Source organism: Cibotium barometz, chromosome 66, assembly GCF_041138505.1.
Source record: "Cibotium barometz isolate CiBa-2024 chromosome 66, ASM4113850v1, whole genome shotgun sequence".
Lineage (NCBI taxonomy): Eukaryota > Viridiplantae > Streptophyta > Polypodiopsida > Cyatheales > Cibotiaceae > Cibotium > Cibotium barometz.
This window is the reverse complement of record NC_141111.1, coordinates 15268024-15284456: the sequence shown is the minus strand read 5'-3', so window position 1 is coordinate 15284456 and position 16433 is coordinate 15268024. Positions and strand designations below refer to the sequence as shown.

The following is a 16433-nucleotide window of genomic DNA, read 5'->3' as shown; positions in this document are numbered from 1 at the left end:
CATAACTAGTAGATACTCACGTCTACTTTAGAGCAAGCTTAGAACTCCCCATCAACTTCTGCATATGTCCCATGTCCTCAAACAGCCTGTGAAGGTAGTATAGCTCATAGTAACAAGAAATGGCCATTTCCTAACTTTGCGGTGGTCTTTGTCTGTGAGCACTATAATCATCTCATCATAAGTCATTTCCTAAGCCACCCTTAGTGCAATCAAGGTTTCAGAGAATTTTGAAACCTCTTCTATACTTGATAGAAGCACATCTTTCTTATCATCTTCATCCATTGCAACACCCAAACAAAAGAGTTGTTGTATTATAGAGCCTAGATTGCTCAAATGTTCTCCCAAAGTTTCTTCTTCATTCATTTTCAAGCGGATTTTTTTTTTTGCTTAAGGAAGACTTTAGTTTTCCAACATGTCACATACCTTCTTTGAGCTCTTGGTGAAATCCACATGATGAATCAAGTTGTCGGACAATCCGAGCCTGATCAGCACCATGGCGGTGTCATAACGATCGTTCCATGTGTGAATCTTCTCCACTCCGTTGCTTGGTTTGAGGTCTATGTCATTGACCACATTCTAGACAACATCTCACATCATTAGAAGACGCATCTTTATTTGCCACGTTGGAAAGTTGCTTCCATTGAACTTTTCAATGGCCAGGCTGCTTCTATTCATCTCCATGATGTTCTACTTGAGAATGCCCCAAATTTTATGAATGCTGAAGTGGTCAATTAGACAAACGTCATTTGATTCATGCAAAGCCCCAAATTACTGTCGAATTCCATGACTGTTGAACTTGCGGGTATAGATGTCGTCGAGGGAGCTATTAATGCGAGCGCTGGAGGCAGCACCAAAGGGCATCACCTAGTCTGTAGCAGCCACCCATGATAGAGAACATGACCGGTAGAAGAGCTGGAACAGCCGCTGGAGGTAGGCCCCCAAGAGTGGGTGGAGATGAGCCAATGAGTGGTGCATAGTCATTGCAGGTTGTTTGTGCTGCAGTAGAGGCGTCGATGATGTCATGTGCACGCTAGGGGCATGCAGATTGGCGAGCTAGAGTGTGATATATTGTGGGCGGACATGTGCTTTTTGGTCCGCTATTGATAGCGTGTGCTTTTTGGGCCTTCCTTCCCTATTTATTGGGCGGAGGGATGGATGGAGCACAGGAGTGCAGAGCGCGTGGAGCAGAAGCACCATCATGCAGGAGGCCGACGTCCTTGGGGGACAACCCCGGGTGGTAGAGTACACCGGATGAGGACGATGGCAAAGCACTCATGAGAGGTTGACGCCCTAGCTCGTGGCTCAGTGGGGACAGCCAAGATTGTGAGCCTCGCTCATGGCTGTCATGGTTGGGTGGCAAGTATGCCTGCACCCAGATATGTTTCTTCCGCTTTACCTTCTAGGGTTAGGGTTCGTTGCTTTGTCTTGCTTTTCGTGGCTGTTTTGCAGGTTTCCTTCTCGGAGAGATTGTGGGATTTAACAGATGAGACCACCACAGCCGGCGCTATTCGGCTGGCCACTCGCACCACTCCATGGCATTGAGCAGGCAGTGGTGTAGTGGCGCCGCATGTGGCTGAGATAAGCTACACTGAGTGAATGAAGGCAGCACCAATGAGAGAACCTTTGCTCTGATGCCATGTTCGCATTACATGGTGGTCACGAACTGGGCAGGAAGTGAGTGAGGCAGATATGTGAGAAAGAGAGAGGGAGAGAACAAGATGGTGACTGTAGAGAAAAAGAGAGAGAGACGACAAAGCTCAAGAGAAAGATTTGCAGGACTCAATTATGGTTCTTGATTGATGTAAAGCTTCACCAAATGCAATGCTTTTATAGCCTTGGTTCATCTGAATGGCATCACTGCTTTATGTAAGACAGGTATATTATCTGGATATAATCCTAACCACCCTAAGAGTGGGTTCACACACTTTTTTTTTTTTGTAAAGCTTAATGTCATTAATTACAGGTGGGAAACCTCAAAACGAGGAAAACCCACCAAAAAGATCACACTTTTTATTTACAAGTGGGAAACCTCTAAGCGAGGAAAACCCAAAAAAAGAGGAGTAACTATAGGCTTCACCACCTAGAAGCAATCAAAGTAAATCCTATAAGCATCAAGAGTGATGTCCCCAGCATCATAAGCAAAATGAAGCGCGTGACCAAGCGAGAACTTGAAGTAATGGAAGGGAACAATGTCATTGGCTTGGAACATGAGGTTGTTCCGAACATGCCATATGGTCCAAAAGACCCAGAATCGGACCCAGCTGAAAAATACTGCAAACTGAGACTGTGATGCTTGTAACACCCCAAAAAGCCAAAAGCATCTGTGAAAAATGCCCGAAGGGAAACGAAGGCGAAGAGCAGTCGAGACCCGGCGAATGAACGATCTGGAGCATACGCAGCCCCATAGTAAATGTGGGACAGTCTCCTCAGTAGCTTTACATCGGACACAACGTGAAGGCGCAATATGACGTGCATGTAACAAGCTACCAACAGGAAGAGCACCAACCAAACAGCGCCACAAGAACAGGCGTTCTTTAAGAGGCAGATGACTTTTCCAAATGCGAAACAATGTATGTTTCCACCACATTGAAGATTTGGAGAGAGACCATAGCTGATTACCATGTCTGACTATCCATGCATCCGATTGCAAGAGGGCATAAACTGTCCCAGCTGAAATACATTTCATAGGAGTGGTTCCAAGATTCCAATCAGATAGACGGGAATCCACATTCAAGCGAGGTAAAGGAGAAATATCAGCAATCATCCGCTGAATTTCTGTCCAAAGATGAGAATAATGGGATCCCAATTGAAAACGATCCGCCGCAACAGAGAAGGAAAGAACCTGACCAGTGTCATCCACCACCTGATGTATCTGACAAATTCCTTTTTGAGATAGAAAATATGCCTGACGAGGTGAACGGTCAACCAAAGTGGAAGAAAATACACGACTCCAATGCAAACTCTCTAGCCGCAGGGAATTGCCCATCAAAGATCGGGAACCATGCCATATCATATGTGAAGTAACTTCCTTCCAATCAATAATGAGAGAAGAAGTGAAAGGACATCCCGGAATGTGTCCTTCAAGTTTTCCACATATAAGATCCCAGTATGTGGGTTGCCAATGACCATAGAATGGCGTGACAATATGCCGACACAAATGGGACACCATGAGAGTCCAGGGTTGCTGCTGATCCAACAAAACCGGCAAAAGCATAGCTTTCCTAGCCAAAACATGACGTCTCAAATCCAAAATATTCAAGCCTCCAAGGCGCTTAGGAGAGCATAACTTGTCCATGGATAACAATCTGAGGCCCTTTCCACGAGATGAAGTGCGCCAGAAATGCGCCAATATACTTGACATAAGGGACTTCAAGCGGGATTGAGACCAATATAGCAAAGGTAGATAAAACTGCACATAAGCTACAAGAATGCATTGCACAATTCTAAGACGCACATGAAGCGGCCAAGTGGACAACTTCCAATAATGTAACTTGGAGTGCAAGCGCTCGGCTACCCAATCCAATTTCCGTGTAGCCGATACAGTCCAACCCAGCGGATAACCCAAATGACGAACTATAATGTTCGGAGGAACAAGTTCGCCTGGCCAAAGCAGCTTATGCCAATCATACTCAGTCAGAGCCAATAGTTTGGATTTACGAAAATTCACTTTGAGGCCTGCTGCCAATCCAAACAAATGAAGAGTGTGCATAATTTGTTCCACATCATCTTGGTGATTGCGAGGCATAAAGAGAGAATCATCTGCATAAGCTTGCGCAATAAAATGTTTCCCAGAGGGTAATTTCAAGCCCTGCAATCTTCCAGACGAAGTCAAAGATTCCAAATACATAAGCAGGGGATGAGTAGCAATCGCATAAAGCAAAGCACTGAGAGGACAACCTTGCCTTACTGAACGTCCCAAATGCCAAGGGTTCACACACACTTACACACACACATAAGTGAGTGTTCACACACATACAACTCCGAATATCCAACAGGACGTCTGTCAACATATGAGAATGCGTCTTATAGGAGCATGGGAGCATTTTGACACTCGAGTATTCGGAGAGTAGGTTGGAGCACTATGAGAAACAGGTTGAAGATCGAAAAAGTAGAAATGCAAAGAGCTGATGAAGCACGACAACAACAAGAACATGAAGCAAGGCTTCAAGAAGGGAGAAGGAGAGCCCAGACCATCAGGATGGGGAGAGAGTGTGAGGAAGTACACCCATGGCTGAGAACCGGTATCACCTAGGATTGAGGAGCAACCCAAGACCGAGAGGGTTGTTCCAAGTGAGGGAGAGCTTCCAAAGCAGGAGGAGCTCTTAGGTGACACTATCACAGATGATGAGACTCCAGCAAAAGTTTCATTGCGCGGGTTGCCTATTACATGCAGAAGCCTTGTGGAACCATTTACTTGATTAGCAGAGAAAAATCACAAACTGAAATCATGCAAGAGAGATATGGAGTGGAGAGAGAGAAAGAGAGAAGTTAGAACAATACACAGGCTTGGGTCCGAATAACCCTTAGAAGGGCCCCAACCCGTAGGTGTGTTTGCTTGTACTATTGACTGAATGTAAGGACTGACTGTGTAGGACCGAATCCCTGATGTAGATTGACCTTGAGATTAAAGAGATGATTGAGGCAAAGATGAGGTGCCGGCCAGCTTGTAGACGGAGGCAGACAGCCCCCAGATACTTGCGTTTTCCTCCAAGATATCTGTGTAGACTTGCGTTTATTGTTGCTACCCCCTGATGTGCTGCATTTTCCACCATGCAGGCTGTAGGTGCTTGCGTTTTGCTCTAGCACACAGGTGGAGCAGGTCATAACCTCTATGATGCTTGCGATCTTGTGAAGGGCAGCTGTTTTTTTTCTTTTGCAAGGAGACTTCTATTAAGTATAAAAAATTCTTGTACAAAATCACCGTCATAAGCCGGAAGATCTTGTAGTCATATACATGGTAGTGATGTGTGTGAACACTTAGGACCAGCCATTGCCTCTTTAGGAGTGAAAAAATGGAATGAAAACAGAAAGCATAGGCATGCACACGACGTTGCACTGGGTCTCTCCCCCCCCCCCCCCCCCCCAAAAAAAAAGCATTTTATAAATATGAATGGAGTATTTGCTTTACTGATAGAGAAATGTAATACAGAGGTCGAGTACTTCCTTGATATTTCATTGCTCCCACAATTTCTGAATGGGGAACTTGTCAAAGATCTTCATCCAGCTCCATATGGCTACTTTCATACATTCTTGTCCAGTTCTGTTCGTCTAAGTCCATTCAGTTTCACCCTGTTGACTTCCGTTTGTCTACTGTGGAATTCTAATATTTTCCATCCGCTGGGCTGCTCCTTGCTCTTAGCCTCTTTGCTCGTTGCATTTTGCTCAAGAGTTTGCTGGGTAAGAATGAACGATGAAGAATGGATATGGGCCCTATTTATAGGAGACTTCCTTTCCAACTAGCACAAGTTGGCCAGCTCTTTGCAAGCCCTTTAAAGTGTAATAGAAATGACTTAATGTGTTCATGGCTGGCTTTAAGATACCCAAACCTAGGCCCCTTGGCCAGGTTGGTCTGCACATGCTTAGGCTACCCAAAACAGGTTTAAAACTATTTCAAACTTGTCAGTTTTAACTTCATGGTTCGTGGTCTGAATTTGGGTTATTTTCCCCTCTTATGGTACCTTACTAATGGGTGTTGAGCCTCGCCTTGTCGAATTCTGGTTTCCAAGGGGCTGCTAATTTGGGGCACCCTGAGGCTCCTCCATAGTCTCCGATCATTTCTCCAAATGCTAGGCATTTGGTTCGACGTCTGGGACTCTTGCTTTTTCTTCATTCCCGGTCTGGATGATGATGAGTACTCACAACTCAGTGATGGGAATCATCCCTCAAATTTCACAGAGTAGACTAGCCACTATTTGTATTTCACCACGCTCTTGGATCTTGACATTGATGATTGATCATCAGACTTTATTTTGTGAGCTGTATATTAGGATGTATATTTTATGCCCATTGCTAGAGAATTGTTGAGTGGTACTTCATTGCTACATGAATGTTCATGATATTTGTGGATCATTAATGATAAATTATATCCTTTATTTCTCTCTAAAAAGTGAAAAGTGTACTGAACGCACATATCTTGATGCTTCCACTGTGTACTCGTTTGAAACATGTACAATACGCATCATACCTGATGTACCTAACCACCTTGATCACATTTTGGGAGCTATGGTGGTTGAGTTGGTCTCGGAGCGGCTTGCAACTTGCGTTTGCAATCTTTCTTAGTATAGCCAATCTCATGGCAGTTGGAGTTGAAGCACATCCGTTCCTAAAAGTGGTGATTCAACTTTTTACATGCAGGGGCGGAAGTGTGCTTGATTATGCAATAACCAATACTTTATTAAACATCAATCAATGCTAATCAAAGACATAGCTTTGCAAATACACAAATACCAGAGAAGTATTCACCTAGCCTAGCACATATTGCGAAGATGAATATAGACAATAATCAAAACTCAGATGTGACACTAGATTTGGATTCCCTCAATGCTACTGTTAAGCTGCAATGCATAATTAAAAGCTTGTGCTGCTGTTTCAAGACTTGTGCGGAATGTAAATTGCACATGGGTCTGCATCAATGCTGATCTAGGCACGCTGCTGTACTTAGTAGATTTGGCATTGAGTGCTTGAGACTGACCTCGGCCCACCATCCTTAAATAAAAAGATGATGCTTCCACATAAGAAGAAGATGATTACTTCCAACAACAGTTAAGACCAGTTTTAATTTGCGAGTAATCATTATAATTTTAGATTCTTTATGATCACTTGGGATAGGTTACAAATTAGATCTTTCTTTGATTTTGACTGAACAATATTCATTTGAATGCTAAATCGCATTGCCAAAGGACCACATCAAGACAAAGAACTGTCTGGATTCTATATGGATGCATTTGATGAACCCCCTTCCCCTCTCTAGAGGTTAATCAAACCTTGCTTATCCATGTCTCGCCCTTGCCCAATGATTGCCATGTCCAAATCTTTATGATCACTTTGGGTAAGCTACAAACTAAATCTTTATTTGATTCTGGTTGAACCACATTCATTGGAAATTGTGGAAGGAAAAAATGCTACATTCGCTAAGCTACAGTAACAGACTAATCTCCAGAAACAAACATGTAATGAATGAATCAGAAAAGAGCATAACTGAAAAAGGCACAATCATTAAAAGCTTGAAAGTGCAAAACCATTCCTAGTATTAATCTCCCATGTTTACCTTGCTCATGTATTTCTTTATCATGCATATCTAAGAGAAGATGAAAAGAGACTTACCTAGATGCACAAGCAGTAGAGGTTTTCTGGCATCGTGATGCAACAGTGTCCACTTTGTACTTTGCACGACAGAGCACCTAACCAGATGCTTCTGCACTGCTGCTAGATATAGGACCCTTTTGGCATGGTAACGATGGTTCAAAAAGTCTTTTTCATGGAAACAACTCTGCTCACACCATAAACACATATACAAAAGCACAATTTCCATGTAAGCAAGCATAAGATCCTACCTTGCAAGAGTCGACTTGATAAATGCTGAAGAACAATTGCTTAGACGAAGCACATACTTTGGAAAGAGCATAAGCATAATTTCCTCACGCTCGAGGTTAATGACAGCAGTGCAAAGAAGTGGAAAAACCCGTAACATTCTCTAAAAACATATTAGAACAATCTCAACATGCACAAGAGACATGACAGCATTGCTAAGTGCCTAAGAGTAAGTAAGCCCATATATTCAAGAAACATGGCAGCAATACAAATAAGTAACCTTCGCAATCAGTTATTCGCATGTAAATCACAAAGGCAAATGTGTTCAATATCACCAGCCATGATCTCCCAGGAATTTGCTATAAAGCTCTTGAAGATGAATTTTCAGGGTGTGATTTATGTCACGTTAGCACGTTGCTTTGGCATTGAATGTTTGGACATCAACTGTTTCAGGCATGGACATTGCTTGGATTGATGCATATGAATTTCCATGGGTTTCAACGTAAGGTGTGGGCATGCGCCTCCAGCTTGGCAATCTTCACGGAAGAGACAACACCAAACCTCCTCTGAATCTCAAGCCACATCTGTCAAGCATTACTCCTTGTAGAAATAAATTGAGCATGTACGGCAGGAGTCATGCAATGAATGATGATGCAGCATGCACGAGCATCCAAAACTCCCCGAAAAGCTGGAATCCACCAAAGCAAGTGTCATAACTGATGTCCAAACACCAGCACCTTCAAGAAGCAACTGGATATAAAAGGACCAAGTATGATAATTGGTGGCTACAAGCTTCATGGAATCACTGATTTGGGGAGGAGTGTAGGATGGAACATGAGAGAAAGAAGGGGTGGTGGAAGACTGGGTGGTTTTTCGCGACCTTAGTTTTTCCATCCACGTAAAGCTCTCACTTTAGGTAGCCAAGCTAGGTCACAACCAGATGCTCTGATACCAATGTAATATGCAACCGGTATGATCGTGTAACTGTCACCATTTGGCCACCCAATTGGTCCACCCATGCTTTCTTCTCATGCATGTACATTGGACTGGTGTCCATGGCAGTTGTATATGCTGGGGATTGATGCCACTCATGTGATACTAAGGACTTGGCTTTCCGTTGGGACTTGTGCCTTCGTGTACATGCCCGGAAATGCTTGGTGGATTGTTCCATTGGGTCTGGTATCTCGTGTACTTGCCTGGAGCACGTCTATTTTGGTATAGTCTCATGAACGAGGATCATCCATACCAATGCTGCATTGCATAGCATCTTTATGTGCTTGCTTGCAATTGAAATTGCATGTTGTTTTTATGCTTGCTTGACTAATGTGTAGTTCCGGGTAAGGGGACGCCCGCCCGCGAACCGTGCGTGTGAAACTGTCTGTTAACATGGTTGTGTGGCATGTGACAGGTGGTAAGTATTGGTTATAAACTTGGCCTTAGGAGTTAGCACTAATTTATAAGTGAGTGTGTACACACTTCATTAAGTTTTGGGCGACCAAAACTCACTTGTAAATTATGACCAGCCCGACGTTCACACACTGATGTCCCGAGGTGGACATAACCCAATGTCCACCGCCCAGACCTTATCCCCTTTGTACAAAGGGAGTAACCAGCCATGTGTCCAATCTAGCTTGCTCCACAAAGCACCTGCCTGCCACCACCTACACTGGACAACTCACCACCTCTCCTCCTCCTCCTCTCTCTAGAGATTGGCGCCTCCTTCATGACGGCTATTAGGCTGCATTTTCTGCACTTTCTCCTTCCCAACTCCATTTCCAAGCTTGCTAAGGTGTTTCTCAAGCTTCCAAGAGTGTTTCTGGATGCTAATCACACACTCCCAATGACTGAAATTCAGCAAAATAGTTCTCTTTATTGCTGTAATTTCTGGTCTTTTTGCTGAAAACCCTAATTTCAGCCCTCCTTTCTCAAGTTGAACCATAGGGGAAGCTTTCCCAAGGTTCCCTTCATCCTCTTGAAGACTTTTGTCGCGAAGAAAGGCGACAAATCGAAGATCTCAGCACTCCAAGGACTTCCATCGCGAAGACTTCCGCTGTCATCGACTCTACTTGCTATTGGTAAGCTTTTATGCTTAAATATGGGAGCAAGTAGCAGGAGGGAGGAACCGGATTACAAGATCACATACCCTGTGTAGTGTTCTCTTGTCCTACGTGCTCTCTTGCAGATTGTTGCTACCATATGTGGGTGGAACAATAGAGAGCAGATGGTAGGAAACATGGACACTTAGGAGGGTAATGTGGATTGCAAGCCTTCATCGACAACCACTTGTTTGCAATACTGTATTCATATGCATTGGTATGGAAATCTGGTCAGAAATACCCATGACACTATGTACTTGATTCTCCCAAGATCAATATACTTTATTTGAGGGAGGGGTCGGCCGTTCCGGCTCATTGTGTGTCTCTTGTCAATTCAGCAATTTACTTCTTGTATTTGAGCAAGTGTCCATCAAATCTTAGTGTAATTAAGCGTATTGATTAGCATTGTGTTCAACCAAGTTACATTGGTATCAGAGCAAGCATTGTGGACAAGTTTAGCCATGGGCACTTGAGAGGGTAATGTGGATTGCAAGTCTTCATCGACAACCACTTGTTTGCAATACTGTATTCATATGCATTGGTATGGAAATCTGGTCAGCAATGCCCATGACACTATGTACTTGATTCTCCCAAGATCAATATACTTTATTTGAGGGAGGGGTCGGCCGTTCCGGCTCATTGTGTGTCTCTTGTCAATTCAGCAATGTCATGTGCATCAGCAATGCCATGGACTTTCTCAAGACTAAATCCAGAAGGGGCAAGCAGATAAAGACTATGAACCAGTAGAAGATGGACATGGAGCAGGACTTGGACCATAGCATGGATCAGAAGGCTGTCGGCTGCATGGAGGCTGACATCAGCATGACCAAAGGGCTGTCGGCTGCAGGACAGAGGGTGCTGGCAGCAGGCGCATCCAAGAGAACCAGTCGGCTGCATTTTAAGTGATTTTATGAATCCATAACTGGCCGACCAGCAGTCGGCCAGTTTCCCACATGTTCCAAGGCCTATATAAAGGCCCCTTGCTCTATGGTTTAGGCATTCTCTCCCACTAGGGGATTGGATCATAGGAGGTCCCATAGGGGACAGATTTTAGGGTTAGCAACCTTTTTATGAAGGCAGCCCATGGCTGCAAAGATATGTACCTTTTTGTACCATAGTATATACTGAATTTCCAGCACTTCTCACTCTCTCTCTCTCTACTCTCTCTCTACCTGCGTTTTTGCATCAGATGGTGCGTTTTTGCATCAGAAGGTTCTCAAGAGTGTTTAGGGCTGAAAGAAGACTCCCAGAGCTTCCGCACGTTACATTGGTATCAGAGCATCAAGCTCAGCCAAGCTAAACACTGATTCAGTCCCATATGATGGTGTACAGGTCCAAGGTACAGGAAAGTACACGGATTCGAAGCCCAAGGCGGGAACACAGATCGAGAAGAACTCCCAGGAGGTTTGTTGGTGGTGTTCCACAGTGCCAGATGGGGATGGCAGTTCCGTGAGCCAGATAGGTTCTAAGGGAACGGTCCCAAGGGAGGTTGATCCTCCAAGGGTGATGTGAGAGTGCCAGACTCAGTTCCAGGAACGAAGACCAAGACGGTGTTCAAAGTCAGGGCAGGAGTGGATTGTGGACTAGAGGAAGACCAGATGCATAGATCTTCATCAGAGACAGAGTGATTTGGAGAACAGACCGGATTTTCAGAGAAAAAAGGTTTGCCAGGGATGGAAGATGACAGAGGGACTTCGGAACAGGATTGGGATGATGACAGTCATCCAAGAGCAGGTTGGATTCCCGTCATCAAGTTTAGCAGAGGGGGATGTCATGTGCATCAGCAATGCCATGGACTTTCTCAAGACTAAATCCAGAAGGGGCAGGCAGATAAAGACTATGAACCAGTAGAAGATGGACATGGAGCAGGACTTGGACCATAGCATGGATCAGAAGGCTGTCGGCTGCATGGAGGCTGACATCAGCATGACCAAAGGGCTGTCGGCTGCAGGACAGAGGGTGCTGGCAGCAGGCGCATCCAAGAGAACCAGTCGGCTGCATTTTAAGTGATTTTATGAATCCATAACTGGCCGACCAGCAGTCGGCCAGTTTCCCACATGTTCCAAGGCCTATATAAAGGCCCCTTGCTCTATGGTTTAGGCATTCTCTCCCACTAGGGGATTGGATCATAGGAGGTCCCATAGGGGACAGATTTTAGGGTTAGCAACCTTTTTATGAAGGCAGCCCATGGCTGCAAAGATATGTACCTTTTTGTACCATAGTATATACTGAATTTCCAGCACTTCTCACTCTCTCTCTCTCTACTCTCTCTCTACCTGCGTTTTTGCATCAGATGGTGCGTTTTTGCATCAGAAGGTTCTCAAGAGTGTTTAGGGCTGAAAGAAGACTCCCAGAGCTTCCGCACGTTACAAGCAATTTACTTCTTGTATTTGAGCAAGTGTCCATCAAATCTTAGTGTATTTAAGTGTATTGATTAGCATTGTGTTCAACCAAGTTACATTGGTATCAGAGCAAGCATTGTGGACAAGTTTAGCAAGCAAGTTTAACAAGTTTACATTGTGTTTAACCAAGTTACATTGGCTTAGTCTCCGAGATGCAAGTAAACCATTTGATGCATCACTTTATCAGCAGGTTATTGGTGCCCCATCTATGTAATACGAGGCCATACATTCAATTTGCCGTCACCCAATTGAGTATTTAGACACATACAGGGCACTCAGTCCCTTGGCTTATTCTATGCTAAGGGAGGTGATGTTCAACTACATGCTTTTAGTGATTCCGAATGGACTAGATGTTATGACACGCAAGTGTCCACTAGTGGCTTTTGCTTTCACCTTGGTGATTCATGTATATCATGGCTCAGCAAGAAGAAGCCAACAGTGACTTCAAGCTATGAAGCTGAGTACAGGGTAGCTTTTACAGCGACTATGGAGTGTGTGTACGGCTCAAACGCCTTTTGGCGGATCTTGGTGTTGGACAGTAGTCTCCCACCTCCATCTTCACTGATAGCCAGAGTGAATTGGCCGTTGCAAGGAACCCAATGTTCCATGCTCATAAAAAGCACATTGAGGTGCATTATCATTATGTCAAGGAGAGACTCATTGCAAGAGAGATTAGCCTGTCTTATGTCTCTATTGTGAGAGCCCACCTAAGGTTGGCCAAAGGCTAGCCTAAGCCTTTGTTACCTACATGCTTCTACAATGCTTCTACCCTAGGATAACCTCAATGCTCTATTCTCAAGTGGATTAAGTGACAAATACCGACACCTAAGGCTTCAGATGTGACCTATGTAGCTTGTGCCTAACATATCAAATTTGACCTTTTGACAAGTGATACATGCACGTACATGTGCCTCTATGTCCTTCCGCATACCTGGCCAAAAGAAATACCGCTCAATCATGTGCGTAGTAGGCATTATGCCTCTATGACCAGCATATGGAGGAGCATGGCACTCATCCAAAACCTTTTGCCTCATGTCAGACACCACACATAGGCAATTATCTTTCATGAGATAACCCTCTTTGATCACATATGAGGCATGTGCATGACCAGCCATCAAATCAGCCCAAATAGTGGCAAAATCAGCATCTGTATGATACAAATCACGCATGGTAGACAAGTCCCCATGAGAGGCAACCAAGATAGCTGCTACATACGGCTTTCATGACAATGCATCGGCCACTACATTCTTCTTTCCCGGGGTGTGCAAGATCTGAAAATGAAACATAGAGAGGAAATTGGCCATCCTCATATGCTTCTCTGATAACTTAGTTTGAGTAAGAAAATACCTCAAACTCTGGTGATCTGTCTTCACAGTGAAATCAACCCCAAGAAGATAGTGTTTCCATATAGTAAGTGCATGAATTACAGCCAAGAGCTCTTTCAAAAAGGGAGGATCAGGTCCTGGAAATTGAGTCTTGTCCGCCTCGAGACTTCAGTGAGTGTGAACTTAGAAGCGGTCATAATTTATAAGTGACTTTTGGGCGCCCAAACTTTAATGAAGTGGGAACGCACTCACTTATAAATATTGGCTAAGTCCTAAAGGCTATTTGAGCCTAGATTGGGTAATACTTACCACCTGTTCACATGCCACACAACCATGTCAGTGGACAGTTTCACACGCACGGTTCACGGGCGCGCGTCCCCTAGCCCGAAACTACACATAGGTCATGCAAGCATGAAAACAACATGCAATTTCATTTGCAGGCAAGCACATAAAGATGCTATGCAATGCAGCATTGGCATGAGCGATTTCCGTTCATGAAACCATATAAGACCAGGCGTTTCCAGGCAAGTATATGCGATACCAGACCCAGTGGAAAGCCAATCCTCCAAGCGTTTCCGGGCATGTACACAAAGGCACAAGTCCCAGCGGAAAGCCAAGTCCTCCAGATATTCCGAGCATGATAACTTCAAGTCCCAGCGGAATATCATATCTAACTATACAGCATGACACGTGTCATCACATGCATAGGCACATTCCATAAGCCATGGACACCAATCCAATATGTACATAGTGTGAAAGCAAGAGTGAACCATTCGGGTGGCCAAATGGTGACACAATCATCTTGATCTTTTCTATTGCACACAATCTGAGGACTAGACCGAGCTGTACAAATGTGTGCGCTGATCTCGAGGCTATCAAGAGCTCTGTGGAATTGGTAGCGAAGGTGTACAAGAAGTTGCAAAGAAGTCTAATAGCAATAACACATCATCAAGGCCATACTTATTTAGACAAAGCTACACATCTGCTCAAACATGGACAACACATCAACAGCCTTACACTATACAGACAACCATAAAACTAATTGTTGTTGCCTTGCCACATTCTTGCTATGCAGCTGATATACCGCCAACTACAAGCCGACAACAAGCTGCCATGCCATGGCCGATACAACCAGCACATCTGCAACACGATGGTACAGGAAGGTGGGTATTTTAGTTATTTGCTTTTTGGGCTCTTTTCACGCGCAAAGCTTGTGCCAACAGTTGCTTTTCAAACAAAGCTTGTGTCAACACTTCAACTTATTGGGCTACCAAAGATTGTAAGATAATTATTGTGTTGTATAAGAATCAATACAACTAGTTGAGTTGTGCGAACAACACGGGTAGTTACTGTAGTAAGTGAACCGACATGTACAACAGAATTGTAAGGTCATTGAAAGCATTGAGCATAAAGCAGGCAAGCCAAAAGTTGTAGTATTTAAGATCCCTAGAAGATTGAACACAGAGTGCCTCCATTGATTTGGTGTGATTTGGAACAAAGGAATCTTTATGAGTGTGAAGGTATTGGTTAGCGTGCCCCAAGTGCCACACAGAATAAGACCAGTGTGCTCTTGTACCCTAAGTTGGGCTAGCGGGAAAATACACCTAAACAACTCGACGAGATTGTCACGGAAGTTGCCAAAAGATCGGACTTGATTTCTCATTGGACAGACTACATCGTTGGTGCCAGCTAGTCACGCGCTAAGTTGGGTGTAGGTTGATATATTCCCATAGGTGCCCAAAGTGTTGGGTGCAGATTAGTAAATTCCCAGCACTACCTGAGTATCACACAAGATAAGAAGACAGTGTGCTCTTATTCCCTAAGTTGGGTTGGTAGGGAGACACCTGGACAACTCAACGAGATTGTCGAGTAAGTTGCCAAAAGATTGGACTGGACTTCTTGTTGGACGGACTATATAGGTGTTGCCACCTAGTCACCGGTTAAGTTGGATCTGGGTTGATATATTCCTTCTAGTGCCCAAAGTGTTGAGTGCCGTTAAACTTCATCGAACTGATTAATTTGTTTTTGTTTTCTAAAAAAGCTAGAGCTTAGGAAATCACCAAATGACCACAAAGCTTTGTACTTCGAATCTTCTCTTTTGGAATAAACATACCAAAAGAGAAGAATCTTTAGCCCCCAATGTGGTGTACAGCAAACTAATCATAGCACACTTACACAGAATTGTTCTTGCATCCATCCTACTTTCCATTCTGTAGTTTAATTTAGTGAATAATTAAGATCTCTCTAGGACATGCACCCCTTACATTTATAACAAAGCTTTAGTTTTTCACATGTGGGGAAACAATCCTATACTTGTAAGGTCTTGATATTTTCTTTGTTGACATGCAATGGCAGAGAGGATGCTAGATAACCATGCGAGTTTTAGAAATACAAGTGATGAAGGGTGCAGTAATTTGGAGGTGGATTTGATGTAGCTTGAATGCATAAAAAGGAGTGCAATGTGAACAAGAATCAGCCCATACTAGTTCAAAAGTAGGCGCCTCCTTCAAGTGGGCTAGTGGATGAGTTATGGTCAACAATCAGCATTTAATGCATCTAAAAGTGGAGGGGGGAGCTTGATTAAGCATGATTATGGAACCAAATTAGTGGCTAATGATGATGTATTCTCAGCCTATTTAAAAGGAACCCATCTATCGCAATCTGTGTGTTCATCTCATATCATTGCCTTTTATTTTGCTAATCCAATTGTTGACTATCATTAGTACTCTATTATGCTAAAACCAAGAAAACACTGATGTGGAGGTGTACTTGGTTGATCGAGATTTTTGACTACATGCCCTTGATTTTGGCTGTTACATGCACTGAGGTTGATTGTGGTAACGCACAACAAGGCCTTCTTTATACCTTTATGTGGTAAGAATCTTTAGCATCCAAATTCATTGGGTAGAGAGAGAAGAGAATGAGAGAGTGAAGTAGACAACACCTTATTGGGTCCCAAATGATGAAGGGTGCAGTAATTTGGAGGTGGATTTGATGTAGCTTGAATGCATAAAAAGGAGTGCAATGTGAACAAGAATCAGCCCATACTAGTTCAAAAGTAGGCGCCTCCTTCAAGTGGG

General features: G+C 43.8%; 1 protein-coding gene across 3 annotated transcripts in view; it reads right to left on the bottom strand.

Moving 5' to 3' along the window:
- Positions 1-16433, bottom strand: part of LOC147602801 (nucleolar protein) — a 62003-nt gene that overhangs the window by 33587 nt on the left and 11983 nt on the right. For 2 of the 3 annotated variants that reach the window (XM_086797656.1, XM_086797655.1), the window contains exon 3: positions 7324-7489. In XM_086797656.1, coding sequence (XP_086653782.1) covers positions 7324-7489 — 166 coding nt within the window. Of the gene's footprint in view, positions 1-6184; positions 6323-7323; positions 7490-16433 lie in introns of all 3 variants that reach the window. The other variant, XM_086797659.1, reaches the window with a different exon arrangement.